Source organism: Puma concolor, chromosome E1 (assembly GCF_028749965.1).
Source record: "Puma concolor isolate L17-30 chromosome E1, mPumCon1.1.hap2, whole genome shotgun sequence".
Lineage (NCBI taxonomy): Eukaryota > Metazoa > Chordata > Mammalia > Carnivora > Felidae > Puma > Puma concolor.
Genome location: NC_141680.1, coordinates 11,827,723 through 11,842,398, shown reverse-complemented (window position 1 = coordinate 11,842,398; position 14,676 = coordinate 11,827,723). Strand labels below are relative to the sequence as shown.

At 54.1% G+C, this 14,676-nt stretch overlaps 1 protein-coding gene across 7 annotated transcripts in view; it reads right to left on the bottom strand.

Annotated features, from left to right (window-relative positions):
- TOM1L2 (target of myb1 like 2 membrane trafficking protein) overlaps positions 1-14,676 on the bottom strand; it is a 123,460-nt gene that overhangs the window by 30,748 nt on the left and 78,036 nt on the right. For 6 of the 7 annotated variants that reach the window (XM_086686200.1, XM_086686196.1, XM_086686197.1 and 3 more), the window contains 3 exons: positions 5,010-5,144; positions 3,394-3,552; positions 331-447 (listed from right to left, as the gene is read on the bottom strand). In XM_086686200.1, coding sequence (XP_086542326.1) covers positions 331-447; positions 3,394-3,552; positions 5,010-5,144 — 411 coding nt within the window. The remainder of the gene's footprint in view (positions 1-330; positions 448-3,393; positions 3,553-5,009; positions 5,145-14,676) is intronic. The other variant, XM_086686199.1, reaches the window with a different exon arrangement.

The window sequence follows — 14,676 nt, the reverse complement described above, 5'->3', positions numbered from 1 at the left end:
AAACAAACGTGAAAACAATGCATCAAAACATCGACAGGGGTTACTTGTGGATGCTGGAATCAAAGAAAATGAGTTATCTTCTTCCTTATACTTCCTTCATCTTTTGAGGGGCACGTGTTCTACAGTCGGCAATTTATTATCAGGGCAAAAAATGTTATGAAGGCAAATAAAAAGGAGAGCCTGGTGCTGGCATCTGATCGCTGCCAGGAAGCATGAGGCTGAGTGTGAGCCTACATGTTCCTTCCCACGACAGTCCCCCCCGGGCTCCGCTCCTGCCTCACTGCCGCTTCCCCAGGTCCAGACCTTCCACAAGACGAGGCCCCCCCTCACCTGCAGCAACTCCAGATCGGACGAATCCTCCTGCCCGGGGACCATCTCTGTTAACATCTCAGACATGACTTTTGTGTTTCCTCGAACGACGTCCAGTTCACTCCGAAGCCTGGCAATCTGTTAGGCCGGGGAGGTGGGAGTGGAGAGGAAAGCAGGAAGGAGAGGTCAGTCAACCTGAACCTGTCTGGTGACAGTCCCATTCACTGTGACATGTAGGTCACTCCTCTGCATGTGCTGGGCAGAAGGCGGCTTCTTATCTCACTCTGGTCTGGGTGTGAGGGCGATGGCAGCTCTAAGGGAGAAGCAAATGTGGGAGTGAGGCCACCCCCACGGGGCCCTTGGTTAACCAAGAGTTTGTCACGGGTGACGCTCCTGTGACACTGAGGCAGCGCTGTACAGGGAAAGAGCGCCGGGTCCAGTGTGGACTGAGCTGGCTTGTGGCTCGGCCCTCCCACAGCAAGACTCTGAGTGGGGCATTAATCTCCCCAGGCCTCCGTCCCTATTCTTGCCAGTGAAAGTGGTGGAGTGTGTGATCCCCAAGGGCTCTTCAGGACTGGGGTCCTCATAAGGAACCCCCTCGTTACAGACTCTGGCCCCAGGAGTGCACAATCTAAGCACTATGGTCCTCTGAGAGGCTGGCTGGCGTTAGCTGCACTTTCCCAGTGTGGCAAGAATGAGGGAGAGGGACCAAAAGAAGACTCCAGGGGAGATCCCCTTGCAAGTCAGCTCCCTACCAAGGTCCCTTTGAAAACTACCTGACCTTCCCATCCAACAGAGCTCCCCAAGGCCTGGGCCTGGGCCCTCTTTCTTGCAGTAGGGACACTGTAAAGGACAGGTGTTAATCTGAGCCTCAGTTCCTCAGCTATGCAAAGGTGAAAACGACGGCCTCACAGGGCTGCTGTGAGTAACCCAAGTGAAACCCTGCAAGGTGCTGGCCCACAGGCACCCAGTATCGATCCCTTTTCCACTAAAACATCCAGAGAACTGGATTTGCTATGGCTCTTAACTGCGCTTTGACCTAATTCAAATGACACCTTCTCTCCTCACTGAAGCCTTTTCTTTTTTTTTTTTTTTTTTTTTAATTTTTTTTTTAACGTTTATTTATTTTTGGGACAGAGAGAGACAGAGCATGAATGGGGGAGGGGCAGAGAGAGAGGGAGACACAGAATCAGAAACAGGCTCCAGGCTCTGAGCCATCAGCCCAGAGCCCGACGCGGGGCTCGAACTCACGGACCGCGAGATCGTGACCTGGCTGAAGTCGGACGCTTAACCGACTGCGCCACCCAGGCGCCCCACTGAAGCCTTTTCTGACTCTCCCCTGCCCTCCCTGAGGCAGAACCAAGCAGCGCACCTCCTACCGCAGACCCCCGCCCCTGTCCTGGCTGACCTCCTGGGGACAGGGACTCTGCTGAGTTGAGGTCTGCACTCCGAGCACAGGGATAGCGACAGGAGACTTCGATAAATATGTACTGGATGGAAAATGGACAAATGGTCAATGAGAGCACTGGGTGAGATCCCTAGAGGCTCTTCTCCCCTCCGGTTCCGCCCAGTGGGCGAGGTCCTCCCCAGTCTTAGCCAGAAGAGCTTTCTGACCCTGGAAGCTCAGGAATGCAACAGACACCACATGGGATCAGAAGGGTCTTCAAAGCCAGGCTGCTCTTCCACTCTCCCCCTTCTCCAGACTGTTCTGGCTGCTGGCAGGGCTCTTCCCAAGCTCCCACGCAACCGACAAAGAGTCAGTGGAGGGTCTCAGTGACCATCCAACTCCAGACATGTCAGACTTCCCTCTGGGCAGAAAGGGACACAGTTTTGCCCGTAGCAGCAGAGCCTGCCGCCAGGGACCCTCTTCCCCAGGGCTTCCCTTCTGGGGACAGGTCCTGGCCACTGTGAGTAGCGAGAAAGGGCAGAATGGAGTGAACAGAATAGCACGTTACTGTACAGCCCGTGTTTTAGCTATGGGTTTCGACCTCCTCTCCTCAAAAGGGCATGCGGCACTCGGGGGGACTATCACGAGGCCGCCCCATCCAGCTGCCCGACAAGCTCATGCCTACTCTGGGGGTGGGTAAGAGGAAGAACCACCGCCCCGTTCTACTAACAGTCGACGGAGGTTAAAGTGACCCAGCTGAAGCCTCACAGTGAGGAGCAGAGTGGGGACTCAAGTCCAGGCCCGCCTGACCTCCAGCTCACCTCCTCCTGCTCGCCTCCTCGGGGCCGCCAGAGAACGGAAACGTGAGCAACCCTGGCACAACACTTCGGTTAACCACGCCTCATCGCTTGACCCCTCTGTCTACGTGGGCTTCCGTAAATAATGACGTTGTCACAAACACTGGAATGGATTTTCTTTTTTCAAGTCTGATCAGTTCTCAAATTTTACTGAATGGCAATTCTACAGATTCATCTAAATACTAGTCTCCACGACTCGTCTAAAAAAATCCAGGTTGGGATTTCAATGGCATTGGCCTCTCAGGAAATAACTCAGGGAAGGTGGGCAGGGTTTGGAATAAAGGCAGGAAGAATGCTTCCTAAGGGCCTTCCTCATCCCGGCCTCGGCCTCACGGCACCTTGCTGAGCGGGTCACCGGCCTCTGATGGCTGACGCCTCTTACAGGATCAATCCAAACCGCTCCGCGTGACTCACGAGGCTGTTCACAACGCAACTCCATGGCTGTGCGCTGGCCTCACCCTCTGTCTCTCCGATCCTGCACCTGCACTGATCCCCCAAACCCTCCACCTGCTGCTCCCTCGAGCGCCCCGCTCCTCCACGCCTCCGGCGCATGCCTTGTCAGACAAGCCCCGCTCCAGCTTCGAGAGCCTCAGCAGCGTCGGCTCCCGGGGCTGCCCTCCAGGTAGCACTAACTCTCAGCTCCTGCTCCCGCAACCGCACCACCACACCGTCCACGCAGCCTCTGCACCCATCTCCCCACTGCACGGTGGGCCCTCCCTTCCGTCTGTGGGTCGCGGACACTAGCACAATGCCTGGTCAGGGAAAGCATCCATACATCTCCAGGAAGGGCGAGCAAGGACAGTCGGCCGACTTGCCTATGGCCTGGAAGTGTGCAAGTACCTGTTCTGAATTGGCCGTGATGGGGCCAGTCACGCTCAAAGCCGGGGCCTGCGGAGCGGAGTAGGGAGCAGGAGGAGGCGAGGAATAGGAGCTGGCACTCGTCCTCTGCTGCGACTGGGGCCTGGGCATGGTCGCGGCCGGATCCACTTCGGGGACGCTCTGGCACGGCAACAACAAAGTCCTCTGTTCACCTGGGCTGCCCGTGCAGCTGGGCCCGGCGCCTACCCGCCCCGGCAGCCCCTCCCGCCACAGCCACCTGCAGGGAGGCAGCGGGCCTGGCTCTACGGCTCACCTGTGAGGCTCGGGGAATCCCTGCCCCTTCTGCACCCAGTCTCTCCGTCCACAGATGGGGGGTACCAAGGGCTCCTCCCTCTACTTACCTCCCAGACAAACCAAGCAACTCAGAAAGGCAGTGCCAAGGGCACTCCATGAGAGCTCTGGTCAGGGTTCCCGTTATTAGGGCCCCCCAGAATCCGAGTGGAGGGGGGCTGCTATGAAGTTTTGCTAATCACACATCCCTATCTGGTACCAGGAGATTATATTTTGGCCTTTACAAGTAGACTAATATAAATAGCAATTATGCAATTTACCGAATGTTCTTTGTAATTATAGGCACAAAACAACGCTGTTCTGTGTCATTATTAGAAAAATAAAACAGGTTACGTTTATTCCACAAGGCATGGTAAGTGGTTTGGAAGGATCATAATGAGAACAAAGCTTTGCAAAGCAGAATTCCTTTCCCTTTTGAGCATCTCAGAAAGCCTCAACGTTAACTGTGTTCACAGAAGAGACCTGCACAGGCGCTCTGGACTCCTTGTCCCCATTTTGGAGATGGGCAGATGGGGCCAGTGAGGCAGAGTGTGTGTGCTGGCACAAGGCGCCTCTCTCCCAGATCCTGGAGCTTCCTGGCTCCCCCACCGGGGCCAGGCGCTGATTCCCAGCCAGTAGAGGTACTCGCTTCCCAGGATGAACGGTCACCATCACCTGCGTGCTTCTCATTCTGAAGCACAGAGCTGCCTCACGTTTTAAGAGGCTTCAGTGGGAGGAGGCCTTCTCTGGGCTTTGAATTCCAAGGCTGGAGGAATTCAAGCATGTCTGGATTCACAGCGAACACTCAGTTCAAAATAAAATTTAGATCTATTTGGCTTGTACAGTCTGAAAAACTGAAAGCTGCCCTTTGCCCCATGATCAGTGACGTCACCAGCTCCTCTGCACTGCCGTGGACACGGAGGTGCTCCGGCACTCCCAAAGGGAGATTCCTGGGCCCTCGGAAAAGCGGGTGGTAGTGACCCTCACGGGATGGGCCCTCACAGGCTGGCTCCACCCAAGCAGCCATTTCCAGGAAAATCTCGGAACCGATCCCTCTGTTATATCCTCCTTGCACAGTCAGATGAGAACTGGGAGCGGGGGTGGGGGAAGACACTGCTGCCACTTAATCACCAGTCAACCAGCCGTCTCACTCCTGCATTCCCCTTGTTATTAAAAAGAAATGCCCTCGAGCTTTAAGAACGCGTGATGACAAGCTGAATAATTCAAACGGAGCAGCAGAAGGGTGGTGGCAGTGGCCTGCCCGTTCTGCAATAGGTCTTTCTAGAAAACGCCAGCTGGAAGCTTACCCGCTGTGGTGTGTGTATGGGAGACAGAGCGTCCAAGTCTGCCATGGGAAACTCGACCCCTTTCCTCTTCAGCTCCTCGTATATATGCACAACGCCGGTGAGGTCAGGACTGCTTCGAAAGGCATCAGCCCACGCCTGGGAGGATAAAAGAGGGCCTGTCAGGAAGCATTTCTCACCAAGGGCAGCCCAGGTCCTCTCTCAGAGGCCAGTGCCCTCCGACCCTCAAATGCCAATCATGGTGGCCAAACCCACTCTGTCCCCGCAGCCCCCCGCCAGCGCTGCCACGACGGGGCTGGCGAAATCTGGGTTTGCAATGGTGCTGTTGAGCATGAACAAAAACACAAAAACTTAATTCAGCGTGTAGCATTTCCTTGGAGAAGATGCGGAGAAATAACACCTAAGCACTGTGGCGCATCCTAAAATGCAGGCATTTCCCTAATCGCCGGGAAATCAATTCCTGGCGATGCTTAGCTGAAGGGCGGGCGGAGGCTGCCTTGCTGCCGTGCCCGCGGGATGCCATCGGGACCGGAGTGCCGCGGCTCTGCTCGGCAGAGCTCCCGTGGGCGGAGGCAGGAACCGTAGGCAAATTGAGCAGAAAGGAAAGGAGAAATTGATGTGTGGCGGAAATAAAGGCTAATGCAAGGTCTCCTCAGTGGATCAGAGAGCGCAAAAGCGGAGACCACCTCGCCTGGCCGGAAAGGGGAGGTGGCAGAGGCTCAGGGGAGGGCGAGCCCGGAGCTGCCCACCGTGGCAACACCCACGCGCCCACATCGGAGAAGCCATTGGAAAGCACGGCCACAAGAGCCCCTTCGCTGAAAACACAACACAGAGAGCAAAGAACGAACATCCCAGTAGACACCGATCATTGATTCATGACACTCAAAAAAGAATTTAAATATTTGGTTCTTTGGAAGTTACAGGATCAAAAAAAAAAAAAAAAAAAAAAAAAGCAGCATCTCCAAAGGGCTCCCCCAAAACGAAGCCCAGCTCTTCAAAACGGTCCCGTCACCCTATACGTACCCAGAAGAGGCGGTGCGGCGTCTCGCGCCCACGGTTCTGTTGCCAATTCTGCTGTTGTCACAAGCATTTCCCTGCCTCCCTGGCTCTAGCACTGCGTTCCAACCAATCCTGAGGCAGCCCCAGAAACTCTATCTCTAACCACCAGACCCACTTGAAGTTAAAAGGTCAGTTTCCAAAAAGCCTTGCTCATTACGACTGATACATCTCACCACAAACATTACTGTCAGCCTGGCTTCCTTGATCCATTTATCGAATGTGCACACTCAGGGATTTAATGCCCGCTTGAGGACAGCCCCTCTCGGCCGACACTTCCTCCTGGATTCTGAGTGGGGCCCATGGTGCCTGCGGAGGCCCATCGGAGCACCAGCTGGAGAGCAGCACCCCTGAGGCCTGCCCCCCCAGGGAGTGCCCCAGAGCCCCATTCTCCACCAGCTGCTTTGGCTGCTGCCACCTGACTCAAAATCCAGCTGAGTCCTGCGACTCTAGCTTCAAAATGCAGCTAGCATGTTCGTTAAGGGTCTAAGGCCAGGTTTACAGTCTGTGGCGGGAGGCCAGGGAGAAAAAAGCATGATGGTCCTTCCTGCTGCCACTTCCTGCCTCGATTTCAACGGGAGGACCAACAGTTCCAGGGGACGGCTTGTCAGTTATCTTGTTCTCCACCTCAGCCAACTCCAAGATAGGAAGAATGGAAATTAAAGAACCATCACTGTGCTCTCCAGACGGGGGACAGTTCTTGGGGCACCTGCCCAAACGGCGACTCAACAGGCCCCCTTTCTCCAGTACTATGAATTCTGTGGCACCAAGAGGGAAACACACACCCCAAGTTGGGCCAGTCAGCTTCCCCTGCACCCAGGAGCTAGGCCCCGGGCTTGGGGAGAGCTGGGCTGCTCTTCTTGGGTAGGTGACACTGTCCACTCTAGATGTGCGCAGCCATGTGCCCAGCGGGGACCAGGGAGCAAGAGCTAGCTTATATGTGGGACGTTGAGACCAGTGTGCTGAGAGGTACGGACGAGAGGACTGGTGGGCTTTTCTGATCCCTTCTGTCCCTTCCCAGGTCCAGTCACACCCAGGGTTCTGGGAAGCCCTACCTTGTCCTGACAGACCCTCCTCTTTGCCTAGGCCAGCTGGAATCAGAATTTGTTATCTGCAACCAAGCAGTCTTGGCTAAGCTACTCGCTTCCCACCTGCCACTGTTTCAACCCCTGTATGAGACCCCTGTGCAGTGTGGCTGAGGTGGCCACTAACAGCACATACGTTCCTGGCAGCATTCTCTCCTGAACAAGATTCTGATGCCAACGGGAACAGGGCAGGGGCACCTTTAAAGGAAGAGTCGTAGGTGGAAACACAGAACCAGGAGAAACCCAGAGACGCTACATGCCTCTCTCGTCTTCCGGGGACAATGCCCAAATACCTGTGCTCCTGTCTTCTCTCCACTAGGTCAGACGTTTGAAGGCACACACCGAGTCTCGCCCTTGCAGAGAAGGCAGTCAGACGTCATTTGTCAAGTCAGATTGAATTTCGTACTCACAGTTACCAAGCTCCATCAGAGAACACAGGAAGATGGCCAGAGAGGCTGTCCACATTCTGAGGTGACAGTGACACAACACAGGAGCCTCTCTACACGATTGACCCAGCTGAGATTTCAGACTCTGCTCTAGGGGAGAGGTGGAAAACCTCAGGAAGTCTGGTCTACTCTGGGTCCCCAACCTAAAGCCAAGGAGCCACAGGGGTGGTGCTGGCAGGCTGCCCTATAGGAAAGCAAAGTGACACGGCAGTGCTGGCACTCTGAGGGGTCCCTGTCACAGGGACTGGCTGGCTAACAACAGAGTGACCACCTCACTGCTCTTTATGGAATTCTCCCTTTTCGGGCCTGTGCCTACAATGTTAGGGGATCGAAAGACCCAGGGGAAGGTCTAGGTAGGAGAGAAAAGAGAATTTCATGCTTTCCTCTCCTTCGCTCCTTGGGATCGTACACCAGACCCCAGACAGAGGCCTTATACCAACACAAACCGTACCCGACTTGCTTCTAAATCGCTCAAATTTTAACACAGTTTTAAATCATCAACTTTCAGATCAATGAACGACTGCTCATTTACACGATGGGGTCTGTTCTTCGCTTCTGCCATGTTCTGCTTATGCCCCCAGATCAGACCTCCTACTCCCGGTGACAGGGTCTCCAGAGAGCTGCCAGTCCATACAGAATCTGGCCAAAGGTCCGGCCGCCGGGTCTCTGACACCTTCCAAGAACACAACACCTCCAGCAGCTCCGGCCCCCTCCTCCTCCCCAGTCAGCTCACTTTCTTTGGTGGAAAAAAAAAACCCCTTCAGTGGAAAGAGAGTATTTTTAGACTCTGTTGCTAGGAGGAGGGGGGTGGGGAGGCAGGGCAAGGGGTAAGGGGGGGAGGCACACAGGATAGGCATGGCCACCAGGAGGCTACCCTACTGGGATGGTATCATTTCTGTTCCTGAAAACAACCGAAGGGAAAGGCAGAGGGATATGGCACAGAGCACAAGTATCCCCGTCTTCTCAACAAATGGGACCCCCCAAGAAGAAACAGAAAGGCTCGCAGCCAAAGGCCAGCCGAGGGACCAGGATGGAGAGGGTGCTAAAAGTGGCAGGCAGTTCAAAGGCTGGGAGCGAGAAAGCGGCTCACCAGGCTTCCCTGCTCTCTTGCTGCAGAAAGACCAGCTCCCCTCAAGACGGGTCAATCCCTGGGTAAACGCTTCCAGCTGCCCTGCCTGGCAGTTCACGCACTGGGCTCGGAGGGCAGTCTTCCCCAGGCGTTCTGAAGGGCGGGGCCCCTGGCGTACACAGCCTGAGGGGTGTCTCTTTTGGGGGGTTCAGTGGAGCTGGGGTGGCTACGGACGGCTAGAGGGCAGCCAGGGACACAGACGCCTCGATGACAGGAGGCTGGGATGTGGGGACGAGGGACAGGTGTCCACGGGTTCTCAGCAGAGGGCTACTGATGGCAAACATGTGGCTCCGGGAATGGCATCTGTGCGACCAATCTCAGGCCAACAATGCCTGTGATCAGCATCCCAGGAAAGGAATCAGAAGAAATGGTGGGCAGGAAGCCAAGGGGACATGGAAGGACAAGCACCCATTTCTCTAAGGAGCAGGGAGACTGTTAGAAAAGCTGGTTTGGGGTGCCTGGGTGGCTCAGTCGGTAAGTGTCCAACTTGTGATTTTGGCTCAGGCCATAACTTCATGGTTTGTGAGTTCAAGCCGGGCATCAGGCTCTGTGCTGAGAGCGCAGAGCCCGCTTGGGATTCTGTCTTCCTTTCTCTCCACCCCTCCTCCACTTGCCCTGTCTCAAAATAAATAAAAATAAACTTAAAAAAAAAAAAAGAAGGGGCACCTAGATGGCTTAGTTGGTTAAGCATCCGACTTTGACTCAGGTCATGATCTCACAGTTCGTGAGTTCGAGTCCCGCATCGGGCTCTGTGCTGACAGCTCAGAGCCTAGAGTCTGCTTTGGGTTCTGTGTCTCCCTCTCTCTCTCTGCCCCTCCCCCACTCATACTCTGTCTCTCTCTCTCTCTCTCTCAAAAATGAATAAACTTCAAAAAAGTTTTAAACAAGTAAATAATGAAATAAAACTGAAACAGAAAAGAAAAAAGAAAGAAAAGAGAGAAAAGAAGAGAAAAAAGAAAAGAAAAGAAAAGAGAAAAAAAGAAAAAGCTCCCACCAGAGGCGGGAAGCAATCAAAGGGACAGTGGGCTCAGGCCATGCCTGGTTGTCAGAGCCACAGGTCTCGCAACCACCAGGAGCGCCAACCAAGCTTCCTGGGCCAGGTTGGGGGGGGAGGGCGGGGGGGGCACTTGTCTCTATAACCCCTTGGCCTCAAAAGCTTTTCAAGTGCTGGAGTATTACTTGACAATCAAAAAGAATGAAATCTTGCCATTTGCAACTATGTGGATGGAACTAGAGGGTATTATGCTAAAAGAAGTTAGTCAGAGAAAGAAATATCGTATGACTTCACTCATATGAGGACTTTAAGACACAAAACAGATGAACATAAGGGAAGGAAAGCAACAATAATACAAAAACAGGGAGGGGAACAAAACAGAAGAGACTCTTAAATATGGAGAACAAACAGAGTTACTGGAAGGGTCGTGGGAGGGGGGATGGGCTAAATGGGTAAGGGGCACTAAAGAATCTACTCCTGAAATCACTGTTGCACTATATGCTAACTAATTTGGATGTAAATTTAAAAAGTGAAACTAAAGATAAAAAAATTAAAAAATTATGGGGCGCCTGGGTGGCGCAGTCAGTTAAGCGTCCGACTTCAGCCAGGTCACGATCTCGCGGTCCGTGAGTTCGAGCCCCGCGTCGGGCTCTGGGCTGATGGCTCGGAGCCTGGAGCCTGTTTCCGACTCTGTGTCTCCCTCTCTCTCTGCCCCTCCCCCGTTCATGCTCTGTCTCTCTCTGTCCAAAAATAATTAAAAAACGTTGAAAAAAAAATAAAAAAAAAAAAATTAAAAAATTAAAAAAAAAAAGCTTTTCAAGTGTCGATACGTTCAGAGTTTAGGGCTGCCCCTCAAATATCCCCAAGCCAGCTCAAGTGCTCCCTGGGGAGGCCCTTGGCCCTCTATCATCTGCAAGCTTCTGTCTCTCCATAAAATCGATAGCTCCCCAAGGGCAGGGCTGGGACTGGGCCGGTGCCACTTCCTGGCAGCTGGACTCCGGAGAGCACCAGGAAACATCCAGATGGCAAGGATGGTGAGGAAGAACCTGTGGTGGCTCTGGCACTCGCACATTTAACTGAACCTCTTTCCTGTCTAACTGCATTTCCACTGTGGCCTGCTGCCCACTTACGGGCTGGCACAAGGTCCAGGGATCTGTCACCCCCTGCCCTGTTCTGTGTTATGGTGGGAGTAGCACATGCTCTCCGGGGGGAATATCAGACTCTCTGGGCGGGGAGGCGGGGGTGGTGCAGTTTTTAAACGTATAAATAAAATCATCTTCTTCCTCAAAGGAGTTGAGGGGCGCCTGGGTGGCTCAGTCGGTTAAGCGTCGTCCGACTTCAGCTCGGGTCATGATCTCATTCTCATGGTTTGTGAGCCCAAGCCTCTTGTCGGGCTCCGTGTCTGGAGCCTGCTTCAGACTCTCTGTCTCCCTCTCTCTCTCTGCCCCTCCCCCGCTCATACTCTGTCTCTCTCTGTCTCTCTCAAAAGTAAAGAAACATTAAAAGAATTTTTTTAATTTAAAAAAAGGGGGAGTTGAGAACAGGGTGACAAGATGCAATGCCTCCACATAGGCATCAGGTGGGCCAGAATGAGGACGCATTGGTGAAAACGGGGCGCAATGAAAGCTCTCACATGCTGCTGGGAAAGAGCAGCAGGGATCTGCCAGAGTAACCACTCAACCAGAGCGTGGCCGTTCCCCACCCAGCAATTCCACTCCCAGGGATGAGGCTGAGCCACGTGAAACTGCTAATACGGGACTGTGCTTGGCCAACAAAGACGCAACTTCACCCACGTGCCTTAATACGTACCTAATAACAGCGAATACGTATGTTCACCCAACGACATGTGCTAGCTGTTCACAGCAGCGGTTTTCCCAAAGGCCGCAAACTGGAAACACCGAGTGTTCAGTGGAAAGGAGACACAAATGGCGGCGCGTTCCCCCAAAGGGACCCGGTGCAGCGACACGAGCAGGGGGCACGGGAGGCCTATCTGGTCACACCAATGACAAGGTGAGGCCCGCAAACAAGGCCTCAGACACACAGACCTGGCTGAGTGCTGCTGCAGAGTCCACGCGGATGAAGTTCAAGTATGGGAAAAAACCTGGGGCGCAGGGGTGGCTCAGTCAGTAGGTTAAGCCTCTGACTTTGGCTCAGGTCATGATCTCACAGCCCGGGAGTTCGAGCCCCGCATCGGGCTCTGTGCTGACAGCTCGGAGCCTGGAGCCTGCTTTGCATTCTGTGCCTCCCTCTCTCTCACTGCCCCTCTCCTGCTCGTGCTCTGTCTCTCTCTCAAAAATAAATAAACATTAAAAATAAATAAATTAATTAAAAAGTACAGGAAAAACCCATCTAGGCTGTGAGGTGGTCACCCCAGGCAGTCGGGGCTCTTTGGGGGCAGGTCACATTCTGCTTCATGACACAGAGGCTAGATTCTACGTGTGTGTTCAGTTCGTAAAAGCTTGTCAAGTTGTACATGCTTTTTTAACGTGTGATTTCCTGTACGTATAATTCAATTTTAAAAAAGGCTGAAGATCCTGTTTATACTTTCGTTCACCGCATTATAGAAGCCAAGCCATCTGCCAGCTCTGAATGCTATCTGTTTCTGTTGGTTGGCCATGACCAAAGATAAAAGTTCTTCGTGAAGCTCCAGAACCTGGAGAAGAAGGACCCTCCCCCCCAGGCAGGTAAGCAAGCCCACCGGGAACGATACCCTTATCCAAAGCCCGTTGGGTTTTCCCAGTTGGACCAGGGAGACTGTCCAGTGCATCCTGGCCGGACAGGAGCGAGCAAGCAAGCGAGGCCCTCAGGGCCCCTTCCTGCTCCCGCCCCTGCAGGCGGTGCACATGCACTGCTGCCAGGCCAGCAGGGGGAGCCCTCAGAACACGGTGCCGGCCGCCATGCTGCCTCCGGGTGACCTCTGGGACCAGGAGTAGGTTAGGCAGGAACACAAGGCCCCCATTGTACACATACGGAGGCAGAAGCCCAGAGAAGTTAAAACACTTGCTGCGGTCACACAGCTGGGAGAAGCAGTGCGGAGAGGAGGTGGTGACCTTGATGGGAAGGTCGGGCTGCCCCTGGGAACAACCACAGCCACAGTCAGTGCACAAGGCTCCCTGTGTCCTCAGCCAGAGGTCCCCGCACAGTCCCAGTGGCACGGATCACAAGCCTTGCCACGGCTGCCCTCGTCAGGAGGTGGCCAAGCACAGGAAGGACTCCTTCCACGTCTGACTACAGAAAGACCTTGCCTATGGCCACAGTGGGCCTGCCGAGGGTTCAGGCGGGGGTGCCCCCCTTTGGTGAGAAAAAGCCACTATTTATTGTCTTGCCATCAAATACTGGGGGTCTTGAGGCAGGGGAGTGTACTGGGGAAGTCCAGAATGAGGGAGTCAAGGGCAGAGGCGGGGGTGGGGAGGGAAGAGGGTAAGGTGGTTTGTACCTGCGTGTGCGTGTGTGTGTATGTGTGTGAGAGAGAGACAGACAGAGAAAGGGATGGAGAGAGGTGGAGGAAGAGAGAGAGTTAGAGTGGGGAGGGGGAGGGAGGGAGAGACATGGAGATATGCCAGGTGGGCAGAATGAAGAGCTAGGGGAAACCTAAGGAACCATGGGAAGGGGCCCTGCTGTCACCCACACTCCTCCCCTTCCTTAGAGCTTCAGCAAACTACATTCACCCACTCATTAAGAAAAACAACTTATCAGACAGCTACTCTACACAGTCAACGGCTCTAGACCCTGGGGATATAATGTCCCTGGGCTCTCAGGAAACTCAGAGTGAGGCAGAGGATAGAAAAGTGAGCACAGAAGCAGAGAAGACCATAAAAGAGGGTGACAGGAGAGGGGGAAGTGCTGTCAACCTGGTGGTGGGAGGGCTCTGGGAGCTGTCTCAATGATGAAGAGGGCTTTCAGGCAGAGGATGCGGGAGAGAACAGACGAAGCCAGCAGACCCGCCGGCTGGGGCCCCACTTTCCTCTCCAACCTCAGGTGCCCCCACCACCTCAAATGCCCCGGTGCCCACCCCTGATCGCAGTGCCTTCTGCCTGGCCCCACTCCCACCCTCTCCTTTTGGCTCCCGCAGGCCCCTATCTTTCCTCTACCACAGCACTAATCGCCCCACCTTGGATGCTCGTTGGCATATGTGTCTCTCAGCCTACCACCAGGGTGCTCGGTCTAGAATCCAGATCTAGGGGCGCCTGGGTGGCTCGGCCGGTTAAGCGTCCGACTTCAGCTCGGGTCACGATCTCGAGGTCCTTGAGTTCGAGCCCCGCGTCGGGCTCTGGGCTGACAGTTCAGAGCCTGGAGCCTGTTTCGGATTCTGCATTTCCCTCTTTCTCTCTCCTCCCCAGCTCATGTTCTGTCTCTCTCTTCTCAAAAATAAATAAAAGTTAAAAAAAACTGTTTTTAAATCCAGATCTGTCTGCGTACACCTAGCTCAGAAATGTGCAGTGGTTCCCCGCTGCCTACAGGACAAAGCATAAAACGTCAGCATGTATGGCCCACAAGACCCTGACCATCCCTCTGGCCTCCTCTCCCAGCCCCAGACACTCTTCATTACACTCTGTGCTCCACGTGATGGTTTTAAAACATCCTCTCTCTTAAGAGATGCAGCTTCATTCCCATACTCTTGACGCCAGATCTGGTGACTCCCTTCTAACAAACAGAATATGACAGAAAAGACGGTGTGTGACTTCTGAGACTCAGTCCCAAGAGGCACCGCAGCTTGGATCACTTGCTCTAGGGAAAACCCGCTGCCATGTTACGAGGACACTCAGGAGTCCACACAGCAAGAAACTCAGGCCTCCTACCAACAGTCAGCAAGGCACGGAGGCCTCCTGCCAACAGCTATGTGGTGAGTCACCTTGGATGTGGCTCCTCCAGCTCATCGAGCTTGCAGATGAGGCAATTCTGGCTACCGTCTTGACCGCAACCTCATGAGAGCTCCTGAGCCAGGATCGCTCATCTAGGC